Source organism: Polypterus senegalus, chromosome 8 (assembly GCF_016835505.1).
Source record: "Polypterus senegalus isolate Bchr_013 chromosome 8, ASM1683550v1, whole genome shotgun sequence".
Lineage (NCBI taxonomy): Eukaryota > Metazoa > Chordata > Cladistia > Polypteriformes > Polypteridae > Polypterus > Polypterus senegalus.
Window position 1 is genome coordinate 59538319 of NC_053161.1, and position 21586 is coordinate 59559904.

General features: G+C 35.3%; 1 protein-coding gene across 13 annotated transcripts in view; it reads right to left on the bottom strand.

The window, feature by feature from the left end:
• The window catches only part of cadps2 (Ca++-dependent secretion activator 2), a 795011-nt gene that overhangs the window by 113714 nt on the left and 659711 nt on the right, over positions 1–21586 (bottom strand). For 9 of the 13 annotated variants that reach the window (XM_039761140.1, XM_039761137.1, XM_039761135.1 and 6 more), the window contains exons 18-19: positions 20055–20063; positions 14665–14821 (exon numbers count right to left, since the gene is read on the bottom strand). In XM_039761140.1, the coding sequence (XP_039617074.1) occupies positions 14665–14821; positions 20055–20063 (166 nt within the window). The remainder of the gene's footprint in view (positions 1–14664; positions 14822–20054; positions 20064–21586) is intronic. The other 4 variants (XM_039761141.1, XM_039761136.1, XM_039761130.1 and 1 more) reach the window with 1 other exon arrangement.

Sequence of the window (21586 nt, forward strand, 5' to 3'; positions counted from 1 at the left end):
TGTTATAATAAAATACATTGCATTTGTCATTCAAATAGATGGCACATCACAAACATTAACACTGCTCTTACGAATGTTATACCAAATGGCATATAACAGAGACATATGTATTGCATAGTGCACAGCAAATGATAATGATACAGTCAACGTTGATTATTTAGATTTCAACCCATTTGTGATGGGTAGCACAGCTAATAAATTTATAAATTAACTGTAACTTGTACAGTAGAGTCTTGCTTATCTGACATAAACGGGCCGGATAAGCGAAAATGTCGGATGGATAAGCGAAAATGTCGGATAATGGGAGGTTTTAAGAAAAAGCCTATTAAACGTCAAACTATGTTATAATTTTACACATTACGAACCTAATACAGTGGAACCTCGGTTCATGAACGTCTCTGAACACGTACAAATCGGGTTATGACCAAAAAGTTCGCCAAACTTTTGCATCTGTATTTTCACGACCACACACTAGGTATACAAACGAGCCAGTTTCCCTTTCTTTTTGTGCGCGCTGATGATTTCTGCACGTGTTCAGTCTCTCCCTGTGCATTCCCTGTGCAGCAAGAGACAAAGAGCGTGACAGACAGAGACGCGCGCGCGCGAGAGAGAGAGAGAGAGACACACACAGGCAGGCAGGCAGGCACACACACACACACACACACACACACACACACAAGCGCGAGAGAGAGAGACACAGGCTTGTGCACGCACGCACGCGCACGAGAGAGACACAGGCAGGCGCACACGCACGCACACACACACACACACACACGTGAGAGAGACACAGGCAGGCACACACACACACACGACAGAGAGAGAGAGAGACAGCCGCGCGCGAGAGAGAGACACAGGCGCGCCAGAGAGGGCTGGCCACATAATCAATTGTAATTATGTTTTACAACAAAACAGAAAAATTTAACTGAAAAAATTAACTTAGCAACAAAAAATACACTACGCTCACACTCGCAACTTGCAGTTTTTGTTGCCGATTGATGCGTTTTTTTTTTTGTGGTGGGACGTCGAATAATACAGAATGTTGGATAAGCGAGAATCTACTGTAGTAGCACTACAACATAAAAACAGTTCGAAATATTACGTTTGAAAAAAAAATGTGAAAGGCATCATAAGCACCTGATGTATTACTTGAAGTGGCTGCTCAAATGTAGTGATGGCTCTGGTAGCTACAAATGCAGTATACTAGCTGACTGCTCTCACACAATTACTGTATATGGAGTACTGATGAGAGGATTATTAAATATATTCTTGTATTCTTTATAGTGGGTTGGTACTAGATGCTAGCACATTAAGCTCAACAAATTTAAGCTAGTAAAGATACTAGCACATTAATCTGAACAAATTTATTATAATTCTATATTGCTTCCATCAGTGTTGCACAAAGGAACATAAAAATTCAAAGAATAAACAACTGCTTTAGTAAAAATATACTTGTATTCTAGAATCAAAAATGTGCTGCATAGAGGATCTTTCAAAATATGAATAAGTACTGGGTGAGATGCAATTATAAATTGTTTCCAATTGAAAAATGATACACTGCTTCCCTACATTTTAGCTACAATCCATCCAATACAATATCAACATTATGTCTTGTAATACATGTTTAAATTGCTTTCTTAAGTATCAGGTAAGTATTTAAAAAAATTTAGTGTGAGATGTTCTGTAGTTAATTTTTAATGTGGAGAAAAAACATAAAACAGCACAATTACAAAAGGATGCCTTTCACATACGTAAGTAACATTTTACTCTAAATAACAATTTCATTGAAAACATGTTCATAATTCAAAATGAGTTGGACTGAAGAATTTATAGAAACAGCACAAGAAACAGTCTCTTTTCCATTTTATTTCATCAGTTGTCGTTTATTATTATTTACTAGCAGAATACCCGCGCTTCGCAGCGGAGAAGTAGTGTGTTAAAGAAGTTATGAAAAAGAAAAGCAAACATTTTAAAAATAACGTAAGATGATTGTTAATGTAATTGTTTTGTCATTGATATGAGTGTTGCTGGCATATATATATATATATATATATATACATATACACACACACATATATACATACTGTATATACAACATATACATATCTACATATATACTGTATATACACATATATATACAAATCTACATATATATATCTACATATATATATATATTAGGTGGGACTCGATTAAAAAATTAATCCAATTAATTAGAGGCTGTGTAAGAATTAATCTTGATTAATCGTATGTAATCGCACACGAATTTGCCCCAAATCGCAAATGTTTTTTTTTTTATTTAAAACGGTTTTAGTGGGCGACAGAATCAAATAATAGACATGGACATGAATATTGTAAACTGAAGCTGTTTTAATTTCTGAAAAAAAGCCTTTAAACTGCATTTGAATTCAAAACAGAAACAAAAATATCATCCCTGGTTAAAATTGGGCAGACTTAAAAATAAAGTGGTAGTTTAAGTACATTTGCAGAATAGTATTGTCTTTAAATAATAATAACCAAAATTTCACCATAAAGTGCAGTTTTTCTTCTTAAAAAAATAAGTCAGAAACATAAAAGGTAATTTGACCAGCTTACTCTTTAAACTCTGAGTAACATTAGCCAAAATTATTTTGTACATTAGGCTAAAACAGTGTGATCATTGAACATTTTGTAATTAGATGTATTTAGAATTACTAACGGTCACGGAAGTCCAATGATCCCCAGTAAGAGCCACAAAGTCCGCTTTCTGTAATGCATCTAATTTTGCTTGCTTTTCAGTGTGCACAAAACCATGCTTTTATCAAGGCTTCGGAAGTCGAAATGATCAGTCGTAGGAACGCTTTATTCCGACTCTAACATTTTTGTAGCTGTGATGTGTGCATCAGTGTAATGGATGTACCAGGAAATCATGCATTGACAAAAGTTCCCGCTTGCTTGGAATTGAAAGTGTGATTAAATGCGTTATTTTTAACGCGTTATGGAGTACATGCATCGAAGCTTCTCAGCTGTGCTTGTGCTAAGAAAGGGAAAATTTTAAAAATAACGTAACATGATTCTGCGTTAACCTAATATTTTTCATACGTCCCAAACCAAGGAGATGCGAAGGTAAAATGAATCGGTAGCGCGTACATAGTCAGTACATCCCTCTCGAATCGAACCTCGAATGTCGGCGTTAGAGGCTTAAGACTCTACAATTAGCCACAGCGTGTGGCTTGTCTATGCTAAAGTATATATTGTAGATCGGGTATATATATACATTTATATATATACCCGTATCGCAGTGGAGAAGTAGAAGTTATGAAAAGAAAAGGAACATTTTAAAAATAACGTAACATGATTGTCAATATACAGTAATTGTTTTGTGAGTGTTATTGAATGTTGCTGTCATCAAGGATTTGATTATCATTATTTCTTTCAATCAGGCTCGTATTTGTAGGATGTGTTCAAGTTACATTCCGTGTTTGTCAATCGCTGTAAAGATAAGAGGTTTCATTCATCGATTAGTTCCTTACTGCATCAATAAACAGCTCGTCTTCCTTTTATCTGTGATGTGACAAACTGCATGCACGGGTTTTTTTTACACTGTCTTCCTTTAGCAGGACATTCACTTTTTCCACCGTGTGCTTTGTTTCCGCAGTAGCTGCACTTATGAATATGATTCTATGTATAAGACGCTTCATATTTTTTTGCTGCCTTCTCAATTGTGTAATTCGGTTTTGTTCAGCACTCTTTGGAACTGTTGCTTTTGTCTGTGCACTGCGCCAGTTCACGTGAGCCGCTTGGTGTTCTTGCATCGAAGGTTCCCAGCTGTACTGGTGCCATCTTGTGTAATGTCAGCTAAGACCCGGCACTTAAAACTTTCTCTCGCAGTTTCAATGAGTTTGTGCCAAACACCACCCTGACCATCTCATCTTCCTCTGCATAAGCACAGTCCTTCACACGTGAATATTTACCGGCAGTGTTTGTATTGGATTGCCGCTGATGGACGGCCTTATATGGGCAGGCACTAAATTACAAACGCTAGTGGTAGCCTATGAACTTAATTTAATATAAACTTACGGTTCACGCCGTGCTTTGTTTCCGCAGTAGCTGTACTTATGAATATGCTTGTATGCATCATTTGCTTCATAATGTTTTTCTGCCTTCTCAATTGTGAAATGGCGTTTTGTGCTGATCGCTGTTTGGAGTTCTTCCTTGTGCTCTACGTACTTACGTAGGAGGCGTGATGATGTCACACGAAACTCCACCCCCCGCGGCCATCTCCAACTCAAGACTCCATTACATTATATGGAGAAAAATAGCTTCCAGTTATGACCCTTATGCGTAGAATTTCGAAATGAAACCTGCCCAACTTTTGTAAGTAAGCTGTAAGGAATAAGCCTGCCAAATTTCAGCCTTCTACCTACACGGGAAGTTGGAGAATTAGTGATGAGTCAGTGAGTGAGTCAGTGAGTGAGGGCTTTGCCTTTTATTAGTATAGATTAAAACATCCTTAAACTTGTATAGGTGGAAACAGAGAATCCAGCGTTACAAGAACTTGTCACTGGGTTACACATACTGACAAGTCTCTCTTACCTTATTTTCCCTCTGGTTTTAAGAGGTTACTTATTCCATTTGTAGCATTTGTTTTTCTTTCATGTTCCATTTCAGATAAACCATTTTAAACACTAAAACACTCTTTGAAAGCTTCTGTTTAACTAGATAGGTGCCTACTTAGATACGGAATATTTTAGTTCCCATTAATTTCAATATGCTGCCACAAGGCATTAAAAGAGTTAGGAAGTACCTCCTTATAATATGTTCTTAAGTTTCAAAATTAGCTTCTAGTTAGGTCTGGGACAATTTTCTAAACCTCCTACTAACATAAAAGCATTAAAGGCCTTTACATATAGTTACTTATTAGAACTTACTAAAGCATGCAGTATTATCACAAGATGGCAGTGTTCTAAAACTACTGCACATGGTTTCACCTTTAACTACCATTTCCACAAACAGTGAAATTATCTGATGCACCATCAATCTCAGTATTTTAACCCAGGCAGAATATTCTCTATGTTAGTCCAAGATATCCCGATTATCACTTCTGATTGAGGTGCTGATACCATAACTATACAAGGCAGTCATTCTAAACGCATCCTAGCCCTTTTCTATTGCATTTCATTTCTTGTATACACTAGTTGCACCTTGTGCCACTGGTGCTTTGCTAAGCTGCTACCTCTATCTATGTTATGAGACATTAGAATTATTAGAGACCTTACGGTTCAAGTTATTGACACAAAAAATAACAATAGACTGTCTTATTTTAGTTTATACTGTATAGTTATAGACTTTGAAAAAAATCATTACATCTTTTACTTAAAAAGCACATAAGAAATCGTCTTTATTGTGCTCAGAGATGAATGTGTATTTAGGCTAGCCAACAATTTGCTTATGAATTGTGTTGAGTATTAAACCTAAAATGACAAGGTTATTAAACAATATTCTACACAGATCTTGGGCTTCTGAATATAGAAAGAAAATGATGTATGCCATTAGCAAGAAAAGGTGTATAATGGCCTGTTCAACTGAGTGAATATGGCAAAACATTTACCTGTTTCAATGTATGGTTTGATTATCCTTTTTAAAAGTCAAGGTAACTGGTATTCTTTAAAAGGTGGACATTCTGGTCCATTTATTGTTAGTCATCAAAAAATAAAATGTTTTCCCCTTTTTTGCATTTCATTCAGCATTGAAGCAGCACTGAAAATTACAATACTTTGAAAAGAAAAGTTCAAAGGTCACATCCAAGAAGATTTTTTTCTGTTTATGATCTGCACATTACTTGAGTGGTTTCATCCAGAAAGTGCAAGAACACCTAATTAGCAGGAAATGTACAATAACACATTGTGAATACATACATAGCATATGTTTTTTCCTTCAAATTGTATGCTTCAGATGAAAACATTTTGGGAGCTTTTAATTAATGTAGCTATCTGACTAACCTAATATAAGTGTAGATGAGCTGATACAACGCAAAAGATCTTGATGTAGATATGACAATATGGTAAGGGGCCACAATTAGTATAGAGCACTTTTTGATAAAACTTGTGGATGACTTTTTAATTGAACTGGATTCTTTTTTTTAAACAAATAGCATAGTGTACAACTACTACACAGTATACGGGCTTCTTTAAGAAAAACAACTGGCGATACAACAACCATCCCTCAGCTCCCAATCCCATCCCCTACATATACCTGAAGATTGAAGGGTTAAAATATCATGTAAACCTTATAAAATATCAGTGCTGACTCCTGTCGTCATCAGGGTTTAACATCCTTTATCTGGGTTTAACCCGGTTAGCTGGTTGTCCCTCAAATGTTTTTTCTTTGATGTCTATTGTCCTGGAAATTCTTTGGAGTGTGACCCATTCTTTTCATATGATCTGACATCAACTACAGCAATTTTACCTTTGGCACCCCAAAGACGTGTGAGAGGAGCAGAATTCTGATATAGTATGTGTATATGTATATACCTGCAATAGAGCTGTTTTGGAGAAAGTATGGAAGTTCCCCAACTTGAGAGTCAATTGTTAGCTATGACCAGAAATATATGATCTCACCCTTGTCATCACCTGTCTCATGCGTGTACATAGGGGACTGCTGAAAGGCTTTAGTGACTGTAATTCTACCACCACTCCAGGTGTTGGTGCTGTATCATAATGCTCTTCCTCCCTCTTCAGACTGCATGAATGACAGCTATAACACCTCTGACTTCATTTCTGGTGTCCTTCCACCTGGACCTGCCTCGAATTATCGGAAGGACCCAAAACCAGACGTCCCACATTCTTGGGACAGTTCTGTTCTGAACTCGCATATAAAATAATACAATACAATAATAAAATGAAATAATAAAAAAAATACTGGACAGGACGATCTAATTAAGCACAAGGTAGGAGCAGAACCAAAATTTGAGGCAGATAACAGTTAAAAATTAGTCGCAGTATATCTCTCACAGGCTGTATCTAATCCTGGGTACATTCTAAAAATTCTAAGCTTGAAAGATAACATGATTGTACAATTCAAAATCAACTCATCTCTAGAGCAAACTCACATGAACTTAAACTGAAATTGTTAGGTCCTGTTCCCAGCATTGCTTGGAGAAATTTGCAGCTTCAGTTATATTTCTGTATTCTTTTTTTTCTGATGCCTTAATGTGTACAAAATAATATAAATTAGTTTTACTGTGGTATAACAAAAGACAACTTTCTTTTGCAGCTTCCTGGTTTTGGTATCCAATTCCATTTGTCTGCATAATAGTTCTGAGGTTCGAGGAATTTCAAGGGGAGGCTAAGAATGAAATATATCCTTATAGGCAGATAATATGTTGCTCTAACCTGCATTCTTAACTCAGTCATAAATCTCAAATAATGGATATTTCTCTTAACCTATCTGGATTCTATATACATTTGAGTAAAAGCATTCACTTCACCAGAAAAACTTCTGCTCAATGGTTTAATCCTGAACTGCTCCCACTTTCATATATATATATACATATATATATATATATATATATATATATATATATATATATATATATATATATATGTTTAAGTGTTTTGAAATTTCTTTTAAAGTGAACTAAGCAGTATCTCCCTAACTAATTCAATCTGCACAAATTTACAAAATGTACTGTAAAACAGATATCTCAATAAGTGACATGAACAAACAATGAAAAAAAAAGGTTAGAAAAACTGTGCAAAAGTATTCTTAGAGAACCTTTCAGGTTCCAAGGTTAGTTAAAAAAGGCAAAATCAGTTCTAATAACCTAGGAAAACTGGATGTTCTCCCCTTTATAGGCATTAGGTTAGATTAGATAAGATAAACTTTATTCATTTCATTCCATTCAACAAAACAAATAATACAGCCAATCAATTGATTGATAAATAAATGTATATTGTCCAGATATTTCAAAATGAACTTAATGAGTACATAAAGGAGGAAGCACGTAATTGCAACTTCAGAAAATGAACAAATAAGTGAATGATTGATTTAATTCTTGCACTTACAGGGTTTTAAGACCGTCAGGGATTGCTAAAATATCTGAATAATTTACATAGCTCTTAGATAAATCCAAAATACTACAAAAATAGTTAAATAAAATCTTGAACCTCATCTGCTGTTTCACACCTCAGTTGTCAGCTACTGTAAATCTCGATAGAGACACTGCTGTAAAAACTTCCACTAATGAAAGAGAAGCACAAAAATGACACCTTTGATTACAGATGTACAGTACAATTAACTAAACAAAGATTAATTTTGATTTAAGCCATCAAATAAAAGGTGCTACTGTACAAGTCTCTACATTCATCTTCAATTTGACAACACACAAATAGCCAGCACAGATACAGCTCCACCAGATGACCAGGTTCATAAGTCATCCTAAAACAAAACAAGGAAATCGCTCAAGAGAGTAAACACTTGTAGAACAGTAAACTCAGACATCATCATTGGCTATTAACATAGAGCATGTGTTAATTAGCTGGCAGCCATCTTTTGCAGATTTTCAATATGTTCCTTGCTCAGGCTACAGTCACAACCTGTTTTATGACAACCTTTATTGTTCCAGAAAGAAATCTACTGTCCTATGGCTGAACAACAATCACCCTTTGGCTCTTACCTACATCATCATAAAATTCTTCAAGTGGTTGATCATTTTTCATATCATGTCCAGCATCCTAAACACTCCATTTGCATCGTTATGCTAACAGTTCAAAGAGTTTGAGAAGGGAAATACCTTCCATGGCCACTCATGTAGCATTAGCCCAAATTGATATAAGGGACATTGTGAAAATGATATTTATTGACTTTAGCTCCGCTTTTAATACCACTGTATGATTACCACATTTGGTGGGGATATAAATGGTGTAAAGAGTGATATAAAGAAAGAAAGAAATAATGGACCTAAACAAGAAGAATGAGAAACAGAATAAAGATATAAAAGACCTGGAGAAATGTTTAAGTACTAAGTTTACTACAGCCTTTACAGAAATTCATCCGCCGCTGATGAAAATCGAATAGCTGCGAAATAAGAATGCAAAATGCTTGCTGACAAACTGGCTGCACTGGAAGATAGATATAGATGGGACAACATTAGAATCAAAGATCTCCCTGAAAAAACGTTAAAAGTCCAACAACAGTGAAATTCATAGGTGAACTATTCTCTAAAATAACTGGGGAGGATTTCAAATTGGACACTGAGACTTCAGAAACCTACAGTTTATGTGGATTGAATGCCTCAAATCCGAGAAGCCATATTGTCAACTTCAGCAAACTACGGGACAAACAAAATTTCAAGTCCCTGCACTGACTGAACGAGGAGACTATCCATCCATCATCCAACCCGCTATATCCAAACTACAGGGTCACGGGGGTCTGCTGGAGTTAATCCCAGTCAACACAGGGCGCAAGGCAGGAAACAAACCCCAGGCAGGGAGCCAGCCCACCGCAGGCGAGGAGACTATATTTGAAAATAACTGCATTTATTGTGATTTCTCCCGTGGAACAGCTGCTAAACATGCCGCATACTACAGTATTAAACAGCATCAACACAGTGTTGATATCAGATACAGCCTCTTGTATCTTGCCAAATTAAAACTGAATATTGAAAGTCAGTTTGACATTTTTAGCTCGCCAAATGAGGCAGAAAACAAGCTAAGCAAAGTGATCTCGGCATCCTTTTGAAAGATGATTATGAGCCAAATCATGTTCTGACAAGGCAAAGAACATTCTGCTTGTAACTTGGACCATTTGTAATTTCCATTCTATTCCATTCCAAAATTCTACTTCCTTTTTGGCTACCTTTCCCTCTTTTTTTAACTTCAATTATTATATTATATTTAAATTTCTTTCATTGAATATATGTATGTTTTGGCAACTACAAAATAACTCACTGTTTACAGTGTGTTTTTTTTCACTTCATATCCTTGAAATATTATATTGGGAATTTACTATCATACATTATCACAGTCTTCTTGGGAACTGTTTAACATCGTTCCCTAGGTTTATTGCAGTGGGCCTGTACTTTCAAAAGATACCTAAATTTTAACCCTTTCTACACCGCTGGTGTGTATGTGTGTGTGTGTTGGGGGGTGCATTTTGTTATGGACATGTTCTGTCTTTCTTGGCATGTCAGAGGACTAGGACTTTGTGAGGTGTGATCTACCTTACTTGGTGAGGCAAAATGGGGGTTGAGCGAGAAAGAGAGCTTTGCTATTACTTATTTATCATTTCTACCCCAATAATGCCAACATAATAATAGGCTTCATAGCCATTATTCTTGGTAATAATATGAAATCTAGGTCAAAGTTGCTATATATAAAAATGTACCAGCTTAAGGTAAGACTACAAAATGTCATAAAAGCCATCATAAAATTTTTTTATGACCGAACAGTGAACTTTGTGAGCTGGAATGTCAAAGGTCTCAAACATGAATTAAAGAGAAAGAAAGTAGTCAGTCACTTAACAGGTTTAAATGCCAAGTATTTTACAGGATACTCACATAATAAGTAAGGACCACTTTCGGCTGCAAAGGGATTGGATTGGCCAAATGTTTCACTCTGCCTATACTGAAAAACTAGGGGTGTGGGAATCTTTATACACAGAACTATCCCATTTGTAGCATCAGACGTAATATGTGATCTTGCAATATGTCATGGTGATGGGCAATTTATTTAAGGCTAAACAAATTTGGATAAATATTTATGCACCAAACATGGTTGATAGAGATTTCATCCAAAATGTATTCACATCTATTGCTAAAGTGAAAACTCATAAAATTATAATGGACGGAGACTTTATGTTCACACTTGGATAGGTCTTCAGCTACAGCTGCAATAACATTTAATACTGCAAAAATGACTACACAGTTTGTAATAGATCATAACGTATCAGACCCAAGGAGGTTTTCAAATCCTAACTGTAGGGAATATTCCTTCTTCTCACAGGTTCATCATTGTTACTCAAGAATTGATTATTTCTTCATAGACAATAATATTTTGCCTTTTATCAAATCATGTAAGTGCAATGCTATTATTATTTCTGACCATGCCCCTCTGATCATGGAGCTTAATTTACTATACCCTACGCACTCATCCCATAGCTGACATCTTAACCCCCTGTCATTAGCTGATGAGAACTGTACATAATTCATATCCAAGTAAATTGATTATTTTATGGGGACAAATGCATCCCCAGAGGTCTTTGCAAGGATACTCTGGAAAACTATGAAGGCATTTTTAAGAGGACAGAATATTTCATATCTTTCTCACAAAAATAAATTGGAAACCAAGAAGACATTTGACTTGAAATTACTAGAATAGATCTAGAACACATTAGGTCTCCAAATTAGGCACTTTATAGGAAAGGTCAGGTTTTGCAATCAGAATTTAACCTGTTAACTACAAAAGAAATGGAAGAGCTCATTTTCAAATTGCAGCATCATTATTAATAGCACAGACAGAAGGTAAATGCGATTTTATCTCAACAAATGCACAAGCAAGAAGTCTGCAATGCAATACTAGCAATAACCAACACAGATGGAGATAAAATCATAAACCATAAAAATATAGCCTACACATTTAGAGTACTATAATTCCTTATATTCTACTCAGTCTAAAAAAGTTAAGACACAATATAATGAGTTCTTTGACTCATTACAGATACCACAGCTAGATATTCATTAGATTCTCAGCTGCTGTGGAACTGGATAAACCTCTGACACTCTCAGAATTACTAGATGCTATAAACTAACTTCAAAGTGGGAAAGCAACCAGACCTGATGGCTAACCAGTGGAACTTTAGAAAAAAACTTTCAAACAAGTTAGCTCCACTGTTAATAACATTTAAAGAAGCTAAAGACAACAAACTTCTACCTCAAACTTTTCACCAAGGATTCATTTCTGTCTTTCCTAAGAAAAATAATGACTTATTACAATGTCCATCATACAGACCAATTCTCACTCTTGAATAATGATGTTAAGATATTCCTGTTGGAAGGATTTAGAAAATGCTTCCTTCTGTAACATCACAAGACCAAACTGGATTTATTAAAGGCAGACACTTAGCTTCTAATATATTATACTCAACCATTAAATCTAACACCACAGAGACCTGACTATCTTACTATCTTTGGTTGCAGAAAAAGCATTTGACATGTTGAATGGGACTACCTGTTCACCACATTGCACAAATTTGGCTTAAGCCAAAACATATAGGCATGGATCAAACTACTCTATACTAATATCACCATTGAGCCATTTGGCTGTTTACTTTCAAAATGCATCAGAGATAAAGGAGATTTTCAGGGAAAGACTTGAACAGAAAATAGCATTCTATGCAGATGATATGGTACTGTATATATCTGACCCACAAAATATTGTGCCTGGAGTCCTAAAGCACTAGCAGCTTTTCAAAAGATATCTGGACTCAAAATTAATTTGAATAAAAGTGTGCTTTTTCCAGTGAACTCTTTGGACACCTTCCCATTTATCTTAGCAGATCAGTTTAAATATCCAGGGGTAAATATCACAAGCACATATAAAGCTCTTTTTTAACAAAATTTTGCTGTCTGCAAGGAAAAAAATAAAGAAGGTGTTAATAGATGGTCCACCCTTCATCTCGTATTAGAAAGGGATAATCAACACTGTTAAGTTGAAAATTATTCCCCATCTTCTTCATCTTTAGAAAATGTGTCTATATCAGGGAAAAGGATGCTCTTCCCTCCTTATTGCTTCAAATATATGCTTTGTTGGCAGGCTCTCTTCTCTTTCTTTTGGGTAGGGGTTGAATTTTGGTTTTATAAAGTTTGATTTGATTGTATGGATTGTCTTTTAATTAAAATTAATAAAATTAAAAAAGAAAAACATTTAAATGAAATCTGTTTATTAACACATACAGTATGCTTTAAACAGGTGTCAATGTTTCTGAAGCCCCTTCCTCATGGGACAGAATAATTTTCAATATTGCTCACTGCATATTGCTCACAATGCTGCTGCAGTGGCATTCCCAGATTCCATAGACATTAAAAAGCCTAAATGTTGTTGTAAAGCACGCAAAGATATAATAAATTTCTCATTGCAATAGTGTTGCAGAAGACAATATGAACTGTGAAGAACAACTTTTGTTTGTTACATTTCACTTTAGAGAAAAGCAAAGCAAAATGACACCTTTTATTGGCTAACTAAAAAGATTACAATATGCAAGCTTTCGAGGCATCTCAGGCCTCTTCTTCAATCAAGATGCATTTTACTTTAAAAGATTTTCCTTTGCTTTTGTCTATTTCTGTAACTTAATGAAAAAATAAATTAATGCATTAAAGAAAATCATATTTATAAGCAGTATTAACTGCAAAGTGTTTTATATTTCCAGTAATATTAATGTACAATCAATAATGTAAAAGCAGCATGGTTTTTGTTTTTTTATTAAATGTGAAGAAATTGATTCAAAGAGAAGGAGAGGGCCTGTTGTTGCATAATTACCCTGCACATATTTTGTTTTCTCTTTTTATGCAGAACAATATATTTGTCATTATTCTTTCACAAATAAATAAACTAACTTTGTGAGTTTTAAAATACTCATAATTTTTGGTTAATTGTTTTCTAGCATATACAGTAAATCAACTCATCAGTGCTATGGGACATATAACAAGTTAAATCTCAAAAGCCACCCTTGAAGCCAAAGAGCGATCGTAGCAGAAAGGTAAATCATAGGTTTAATACACATTAACACATTACTGCAGCATTCTTTCCTCCAATATCAGTATTACAGAAGACATGGTTGAACTTCTGGGTTTTGAAAATAGTCTCTTTTCAGCAGTTTGAATACCTTTCTATATAGCAGTCTATTAAAATATGTAACGGGGTATTAAGTGTTGACTGTAGAAGTATGTTACATTTCAGTAAAAATTTATTTAGTCTTGACTTAAAACTTTGTTTTGATTGTTTGTTTTTGAGATTTTAAGAATGATTTTAAATAAATAAATAAATAAATACATTCACCTGAATTTGCTGAACACATAAATGTACTTTGCTGTTAAAATTCAGTTTTACAAATACCTTTTTTCTTGAAAGCAAATGAAACATTCTTAAATGTATCTGAACCTCAGAATAAAATAAACATGAAATGTTAAACAAGTTTTGTACCTCTCATCACTAATTAAAACAAAATTATACATACCCTGCTGGAAAAGAACAATCTTGAAATGGATTAAATGGGTTTTAACATAACTTTTTAGGAAGAATAGTACAGAGACAGGTTAAACATCAGATTACCACATATAAATTAATAATACTTGCAGAATTTTGCTAGCCACAACCTCATCAGACAACACAAAGTATAAGAACTATGATAATGGTTTTAAAAACTTGCTAGTTTACATTGGAAGGGAACATGGCATAAGCAGGTAAATTACTATGTTCATATTTTCCATATGTAAGTGTGGTCCATATACAGCATTTTTATCATATTACCTTGTTTGTCACCATAATGAAATTATATGTGAATAGCATATATTTTAGTCATAGTGGGTAAGAAGGTGCATAATATTAAAATATTAAAATTCATCAAGTCAAATTATATACAGCACGTTCCAAAGTGTGATAAGAAAATGGGCTGCTATCTACTGTTGATACTTACTATCATTTCTTAGACTGTTGTTGAGAATCTGGAAAAGAGGAAAACTGTCCCAGGAGTCTGGTTGCTGTGCCTCAAGTGCAGCATCCATATCAACAGCATAAAGGGACCAGAACATCTCTGCATGCTCTGCCATAATTTCTGGCCAATATGCAAAGGCCTAGAAAACAATAATAAATGCTAAAAATTAATATTTATATTGTTAGTCTTTTTCCAAAAGAATAATTACAAGTTGTTCTTGTGCACACTCATATCCTTTACTTTACACTGAAACCAGAACCTTAACCTTTCACCTTAGCCTTTGTTTTTTACTCCCTGCATGTAAAATACATAGTTTAAATTCAGCCAGAATCAACTCATTATGCCTTCACTGGTTTACGTTTCTCCGTAGTTAAATGCTGCACTTTTCCTTGTGGAAAAAATAACTGTTAGAATAAGAATGTAAAAAGTGTGAAAAAATAATCTTTCTTCATTAATCTTAAATGGCAGTATAAAAGCAAAACAAGTAATCATAATCTATAATGATGATTAACATACTAATTATGTTGTACCAAGCAATAAGAACGCATTATAAAAGTTAAAAATGTGAAAATCAATAATATATATGCAAATGTAAAAGGTTATATTAGAACTATTGAATTTTTTATAATGAAGACATTTAATTCATGCTTTAAAGTTTTATTAACAATTACAAATTGAAACTTATGCTTAAACACAAGGAGACATAAAATATTTAAAGACATCAAGGTTAATAGTATTGTAACTACAGCATTAATCCTGCATCATGTGGCATCTTTTAATTCCTCAGTATATAGTATAAAATTTTAATACTGTATTAACAAATATGGTGGGAACATCAGGAGCTAAAAGTGCATGATGAGAAGGGTTGAGGAAGAAAGAATGACTAGCATATGCATGAACTCAAGCTTATATACTAAGTGTGCCTAAAACATAAGTTTCTTCAAGTCATTTTTATATTTAAAGTAATACTCCACTCAAAAAAGATTTTGCTTTTTTCATTTGTTAGTCTGAGAAAAGACATTTATCTATGTTTATATGGAGAATGGAGATTCAGTGGACTTCAATGGGGGCCAGCACTGAACAATAGTAAACAATATCAAAATATCCATGAAAAAAGCTTGTTACTTGTGCCACATAATTCAAATGTTATATATCCAGTTATATCCTCTTATGGAACATGCTCAAACAAAATTGAGCTTTTGAATTGCAGTCCTATCTTTCTCCAATCATTCATGAGTCAGTCCTGACCAGTAATGGCTCTTTGAGTCCCCATCCTATTTGAATGTGCTGCCTAGTCATTCATGAAAGCATTTTCCAAAAGTGTTTTATTTAACAACATTTTAATATGTTGGAACACGGTGAGCAAATGACTGGATACCTGACATTTGGATTATGTGACATAAGTAATTCTTTTTTAAATGACATTTTAATATACATTGCTATTGTTTACCATTGGCCTCTGCTGAAGCTGACTATATTATCTGTCATAATTGGAGACAGTGGGTGCAGCACTTGAAAAGATAATGATGACTAACAATTGTCTTACTGGAAGATTTCAGCATTTACATGGGGAATCACAGAGGTGGTATATAGAGGGGTGTAACTGTGAATAACAATCAACCGGATCTGAATCTAAGTGAGGAATTCATGGTAGGATTTTGGTGCAAATTATGACCTGTTCTTAACAAATACCATGCTCAAACACAAGGTCCCGATAACTGTACCAGACACTGAAACTCCTCTGACCAAGTTTCAATAAACAGATTTGTATTCATAAATGGTTAGAGCATACAGCATAGACAAATAGTACTTTATTTTCCCCATGTGGGAAATTTGGCTTTTCACAGAAACACAATGGATAGAGGATGATGGAAGACATGATGAGACATGAAATTGAATGAACCTCTTTCACAACCTCATTACTGCAAACACTGAAGGATGGTCTGTACCTGTAATGGCAGTAACCTTAGAAAATATCAGTGGACAGTAACAGTTAGGGCCAGTCATTAAGTTAAAGAGGTCTTGACATAATATTAGTAGGAGGGTTTTTTATTTTACTGTGAATTACCCGACAAACGTTTTACCCTAGTGCCTAATGTTGCTTTGTGTGGCCAGTGTGAGATCAGAGAGCTGTAGCAGCCAATGTTATATGGAATTTAAACAAAAACGTGCACACTGAAGAAAACTGGAAATGTGTCTGTGTATTTATGTCTTAAAAGTAATGCATGCACTTGTATGTGAGTTGTCTGTAATATATACAGTGGTGTGAAAAACTATTTGCCCCCTTCCTGATTTCTTATTATTTTGCATGTTTGTCACACAAAATGTTTCTGATCATCAAACACATTTAACCATTAGTCAAATATAACACAAGTAAACACAAAATGCAGTTTTTAAATGATGGTTTTTATTATTTAGGGAGAAAAAAAATCCAAACCTACATGGCCCTGTGTGAAAAAGTAATTGCCCCTGAACCTAATAACTGGTTGGGCCACCCTTAGCAGCAATAACTGCAATCAAGCGTTTGCGATAACTTGCAATGAGTCTTTTACAGCGCTCTGGAGGAATTTTGGCCCACTCATCTTTGCAGAATTGTTGTAATTCAGCTTTATTTGAGGGTTTTCTAGCATGAACTGCCTTTTTAAGGTCATGCCATAGCATCTCAATTGGATTCAGGTCAGGACTTTGACTAGGCCACTCCAAAGTCTTCATTTTGTTTTTCTTCAGCCATTCAGAGGTGGATTTGCTGGTGTGTTTTGGGTCATTGTCCTGTTGCAGCACCCAAGATCGCTTCAGCTTGAGTTGACGAACAGATGGCGGACATTCTCCTTCAGGATTTTTGGTAGACAGTAGAATTCATGGTTCCATCTATCACAGCAAGCCTTCCAGGTCCTGAAGCAGCAAAACAACCCCAGACCATCACACTACCACCACCATATTTTACTGTTGGTATGATGTTCTTTTCTGAAATGCTGTGTTCCTTTCACGCCAGATGTAACGGGACATTTGCCTTCCAAAAGTTCAACTTTTGTCTCATCAGTCCACAAGGTATTTTCCCAAAAGTCTTGACAATCATTGAGATGTTTCTTAGCAAAATTGAGACGAGCCCTAATGTTCTTTTGCTTAACAGTGGTTTGCGTCTTGGAAATCTGCCATGCAGGCCGTTTTTGCCCAGTCTCTTTCTTATGGTGGAGTTGTGAATACTGACCTTAATTGAGGCAAGTGAGGCCTGCAGTTCTTTAGACGTTGTCCTGGGGTCTTTTGTGACCTCTCGGATGAGTCGTCTCTGCGCTCTTGGGGTAATTTTGGTAGGCCGGCCACTCCTGGGAAGGTTCACCACTGTTCCGTGTTTTTGCCATTTGTGGATAATGGCTCTCACTGTGGTTCGCTGGAGTCCCAAAGCTTTAGAAATGGCTTTATAACCTTTACCAGACTGATAGATCTCAATTACTTCTGTTCTCATTTGTTCCTGAATTTCTTTGGATCTTGGCATGATGTCTAGCTTTTGAGGTGCTTTTGGTCTACTTCTCTGTGTCAGGCAGTTCCTATTTAAGTGATTTCTTGATTGAAACAGGTGTGGCAGTAATCAGGCCTGGGGGTGGCTACGGAAATTGAACTCAGGTGTGATACACCACAGTTAGGTTATTTTTTAACAAGGGGGCAATTTTTTTTTTCACACAGGCCCATGTAGGTTTGGATTTTTTTTCTCCCTAAATAATAAAAACCATCATTTAAAAACTGTATTTTGTGTTTACTTGTGTTATATTTGACTAATGGTTAAATGTGTTTGATGATCAGAAACATTTTGTGTGACAAACATGCAAAAAAATAAGAAATCAGGAAGGGGGCAAATAGTTTTTCACACCACTGTAAGTCAACTCCTGTAATATTATTATCCAGAATGTGTGCACTTAATGCAAACAGGAAGGAGTGAAGAATCCACATGCTTTAGTGTTGTGCTTATTAGGTAGCAGTGGCAGTGAATGAGCAAAAATGTCAGGGGAAATAAAGTTGTACTTTTCAGTTTGAGAGAGGTGAGCACCTGCTATGGAATCTGTAAGACTCAGTGAATTCAAGCTTCCTGTCTATCACAGTCTGCAGAATATTTTACTGTTTGGGATATTTAATTCTATTCATTTTATCTTCAGGAGGTACAGTCACACAGTGGTAAGCACTGCTGCCTCAAAGTCCTGGTCATGTTGCTGGCTACAATAATTAGTCCAGCATAGCTGACAGATGTTTCCCTAGCTGTTAGGGAAACCTACTGTAAAAGACCACTGCAGCATTATATGCCAGTCAAAACTATTTCTGTTTCCCCATTAAATTCAATGCATTTCACATTTTTTTTTTTGCTTGAAAATTGACAATAAATACTTGATGGGATCATTGCCCAACACCCTTCAAAAATGACTGCTTGTTTCATTGTGCATTCTGAAATCACATCTCTTGGATAATAAAAAGAAAAGTAAAAATCTCACATTCACTCTTGTTTCACTTATGACATTGAGCAATAAGCTTGCCGTGATTTTAGTAGGCATTATTTAAAGTAAACATATATAAAGAAAATATATATCATAGTCAGGTTAGTTATGAACACTACATGTGACGAAATTAACCAATTATTTAATACTTCAAACTACCAAAATTACAATAGTCCAAAATAAATGCAATATGGTACATGTTGTTTGAGTGATTGATTTATATTCTAGAGACATCTATATAACTAGAATAAAAAATTGAAATGCAAATAAAGGTAATTTTTTCTGTTTACCTTGTAATGCACCAAAATATGAATTCTATCACAAATTATACAATTTGAACCTTTTAAATCATTGCTTTTTGATAATGATAGAAATAACTTATCAAGATGCTGAAATGAGCAGTTATCAAAGACAAAAATGAAAAACTGAAATGGATGAAAAGACATGTATAGCAAGAAATTATAACACACAATAAAAGCAACTTTACTGAATTAAAATTGTTTCTTTGACCTTGAAAATGTTTCTATAAGAACATTTATAAAGAGATTCACATAAGAACTGAAACATGTACAGTATTGCTATGTAAGTTCAAATATAGACCAGAAAATGTATTCTTCTTGTCTGTAGAAAACTACTTTCAAACATGCTAATATTATCCCAATGTAGCTCTAAGAGAACAATACAGGTGTCAACGTCTCTTATTATGTTTGAAGAATTTTTTTGACATCTCTGAAGAGGTCTATCTACAACTTACAAGGAATAATAAGAACAATCATGACTCTAACAGAAACTTTTGACAAACATTAATGAATTGAGAAGTCATAAGAGTACAGTAAAAATGACATCAGAGAAAAAGTAAATGAACAGCATTATCTATTTCAGCAAACATACCTCTCTTCCCTGAATCCACATGTTTGAGAGCAAAAGAAAAAGAGAAAGATTACCTCAAGATTATCTGCTGTTCTGATTAGATCACCTGTTACTCTCACAGACAGTCAGGAATATGCAGTATGTTAAGATTCTATTTTTTTTTTTTATCAATTTCTACCAATTTGTACCATCCATCCATTTTCCAACCCACTGAATCCAAACACATAGGGGTCTGCTGGAGCTAATCCCAGCCAACAAAGGGCGCAAGGCAGGAATCAAACCCCAGGCAGGGTGCCAACCCACCGCAGTATACATATGTATATATTATAATAATACTTATTTAATAACAGTAAAGTAGTAGATGAAATATTATTTGTGTTTAAATTTTGAGAAAAAAAAAACAAAAAACAAAATTCTTTTAATGCATGGTGGCTATGAACAGCAAGGCAATACTAAACACTCTCACCTCAAAAGACTTAGCTGAATATGTGCAAAATGTACCTTAAATAAACCTCTTTTCTCAAGCTTATCACAAAACAATTAAACATTATGATCTGGCTGTGTACTTATGCACAGCTCTATAGTTAATCAAAAAATGACAGCAAAGATCATAACTACAACTAAGTACAACCATAACATTTCAGTTCTTAAATGATTTCAATATTTTCCAATGTGAGACTTGTCCGGACAACACCAGTCGGAGAACACATCTTTATAAAAAGTCACACATTTATTACACACAAGAATAAAGTCCCAAACACCACACAATGCACTCAGCAATAAATCTCCCCAATAAACCTTCTTTTCACAGTCTTTAGCCGCCTCTACTCTTCTCCTGGGAGCTTCGTCCAGCTCCCTCTCCCGACTCTAGCTCCCAGACTGTAAGGAGGCAGCGCCTTTTATTTCTGCTCGGATGTGCTCTAGGTGGCTGATGACGCACTTCTGGCAGCACTTCCTGGTGTGGCGGAAGTGCTGCCCTTTCCACCGGAAGCACTCCGGGCATCCCTGGCAGGTTCATCCACTATCTTGCCTGGTATAGCGGAAGTGACAATTGTCCAGGTCCTACGAGGCTGTAGGCGCCCCCTGGCAGTGGCCACGGGTCCAAACAGTAAAGAACCCTTTTTCTCCTTTCCCATGGTCCTCTCCTAGTCCAGGGCGGTTGCTCTCTTGTGACCCGGAAGCTATTACTGTCCTTTAGGCTGGGATGCCTGGAGGGACTGGAAATGACCCCGGAAATCTGCCACACCAATTACATTTAAAGTTAACATAAAAATCCTTCCTCTCACATAAAAGTCTTGCTGCCTATACTACAGTCCACACAATGCAGTCTTAAAATACAGGCCTCCTTAAAATTCATAGAATACATAAAGCTAGTGTAGGAGGCAAAGCCTTTAGTTATAGGGCACTGAAATCCTTGAATTATTTCTCCAGGAACATTTAAGAAGGTTTCTCACTTTCAACATTTAAAACAAGACTGAAAACTTTTTTATTTTAGCATGGCATACTCCTAGAGCTGCTGCTGCTGCTGTATTGTTTCATGTTACTGTCTCACA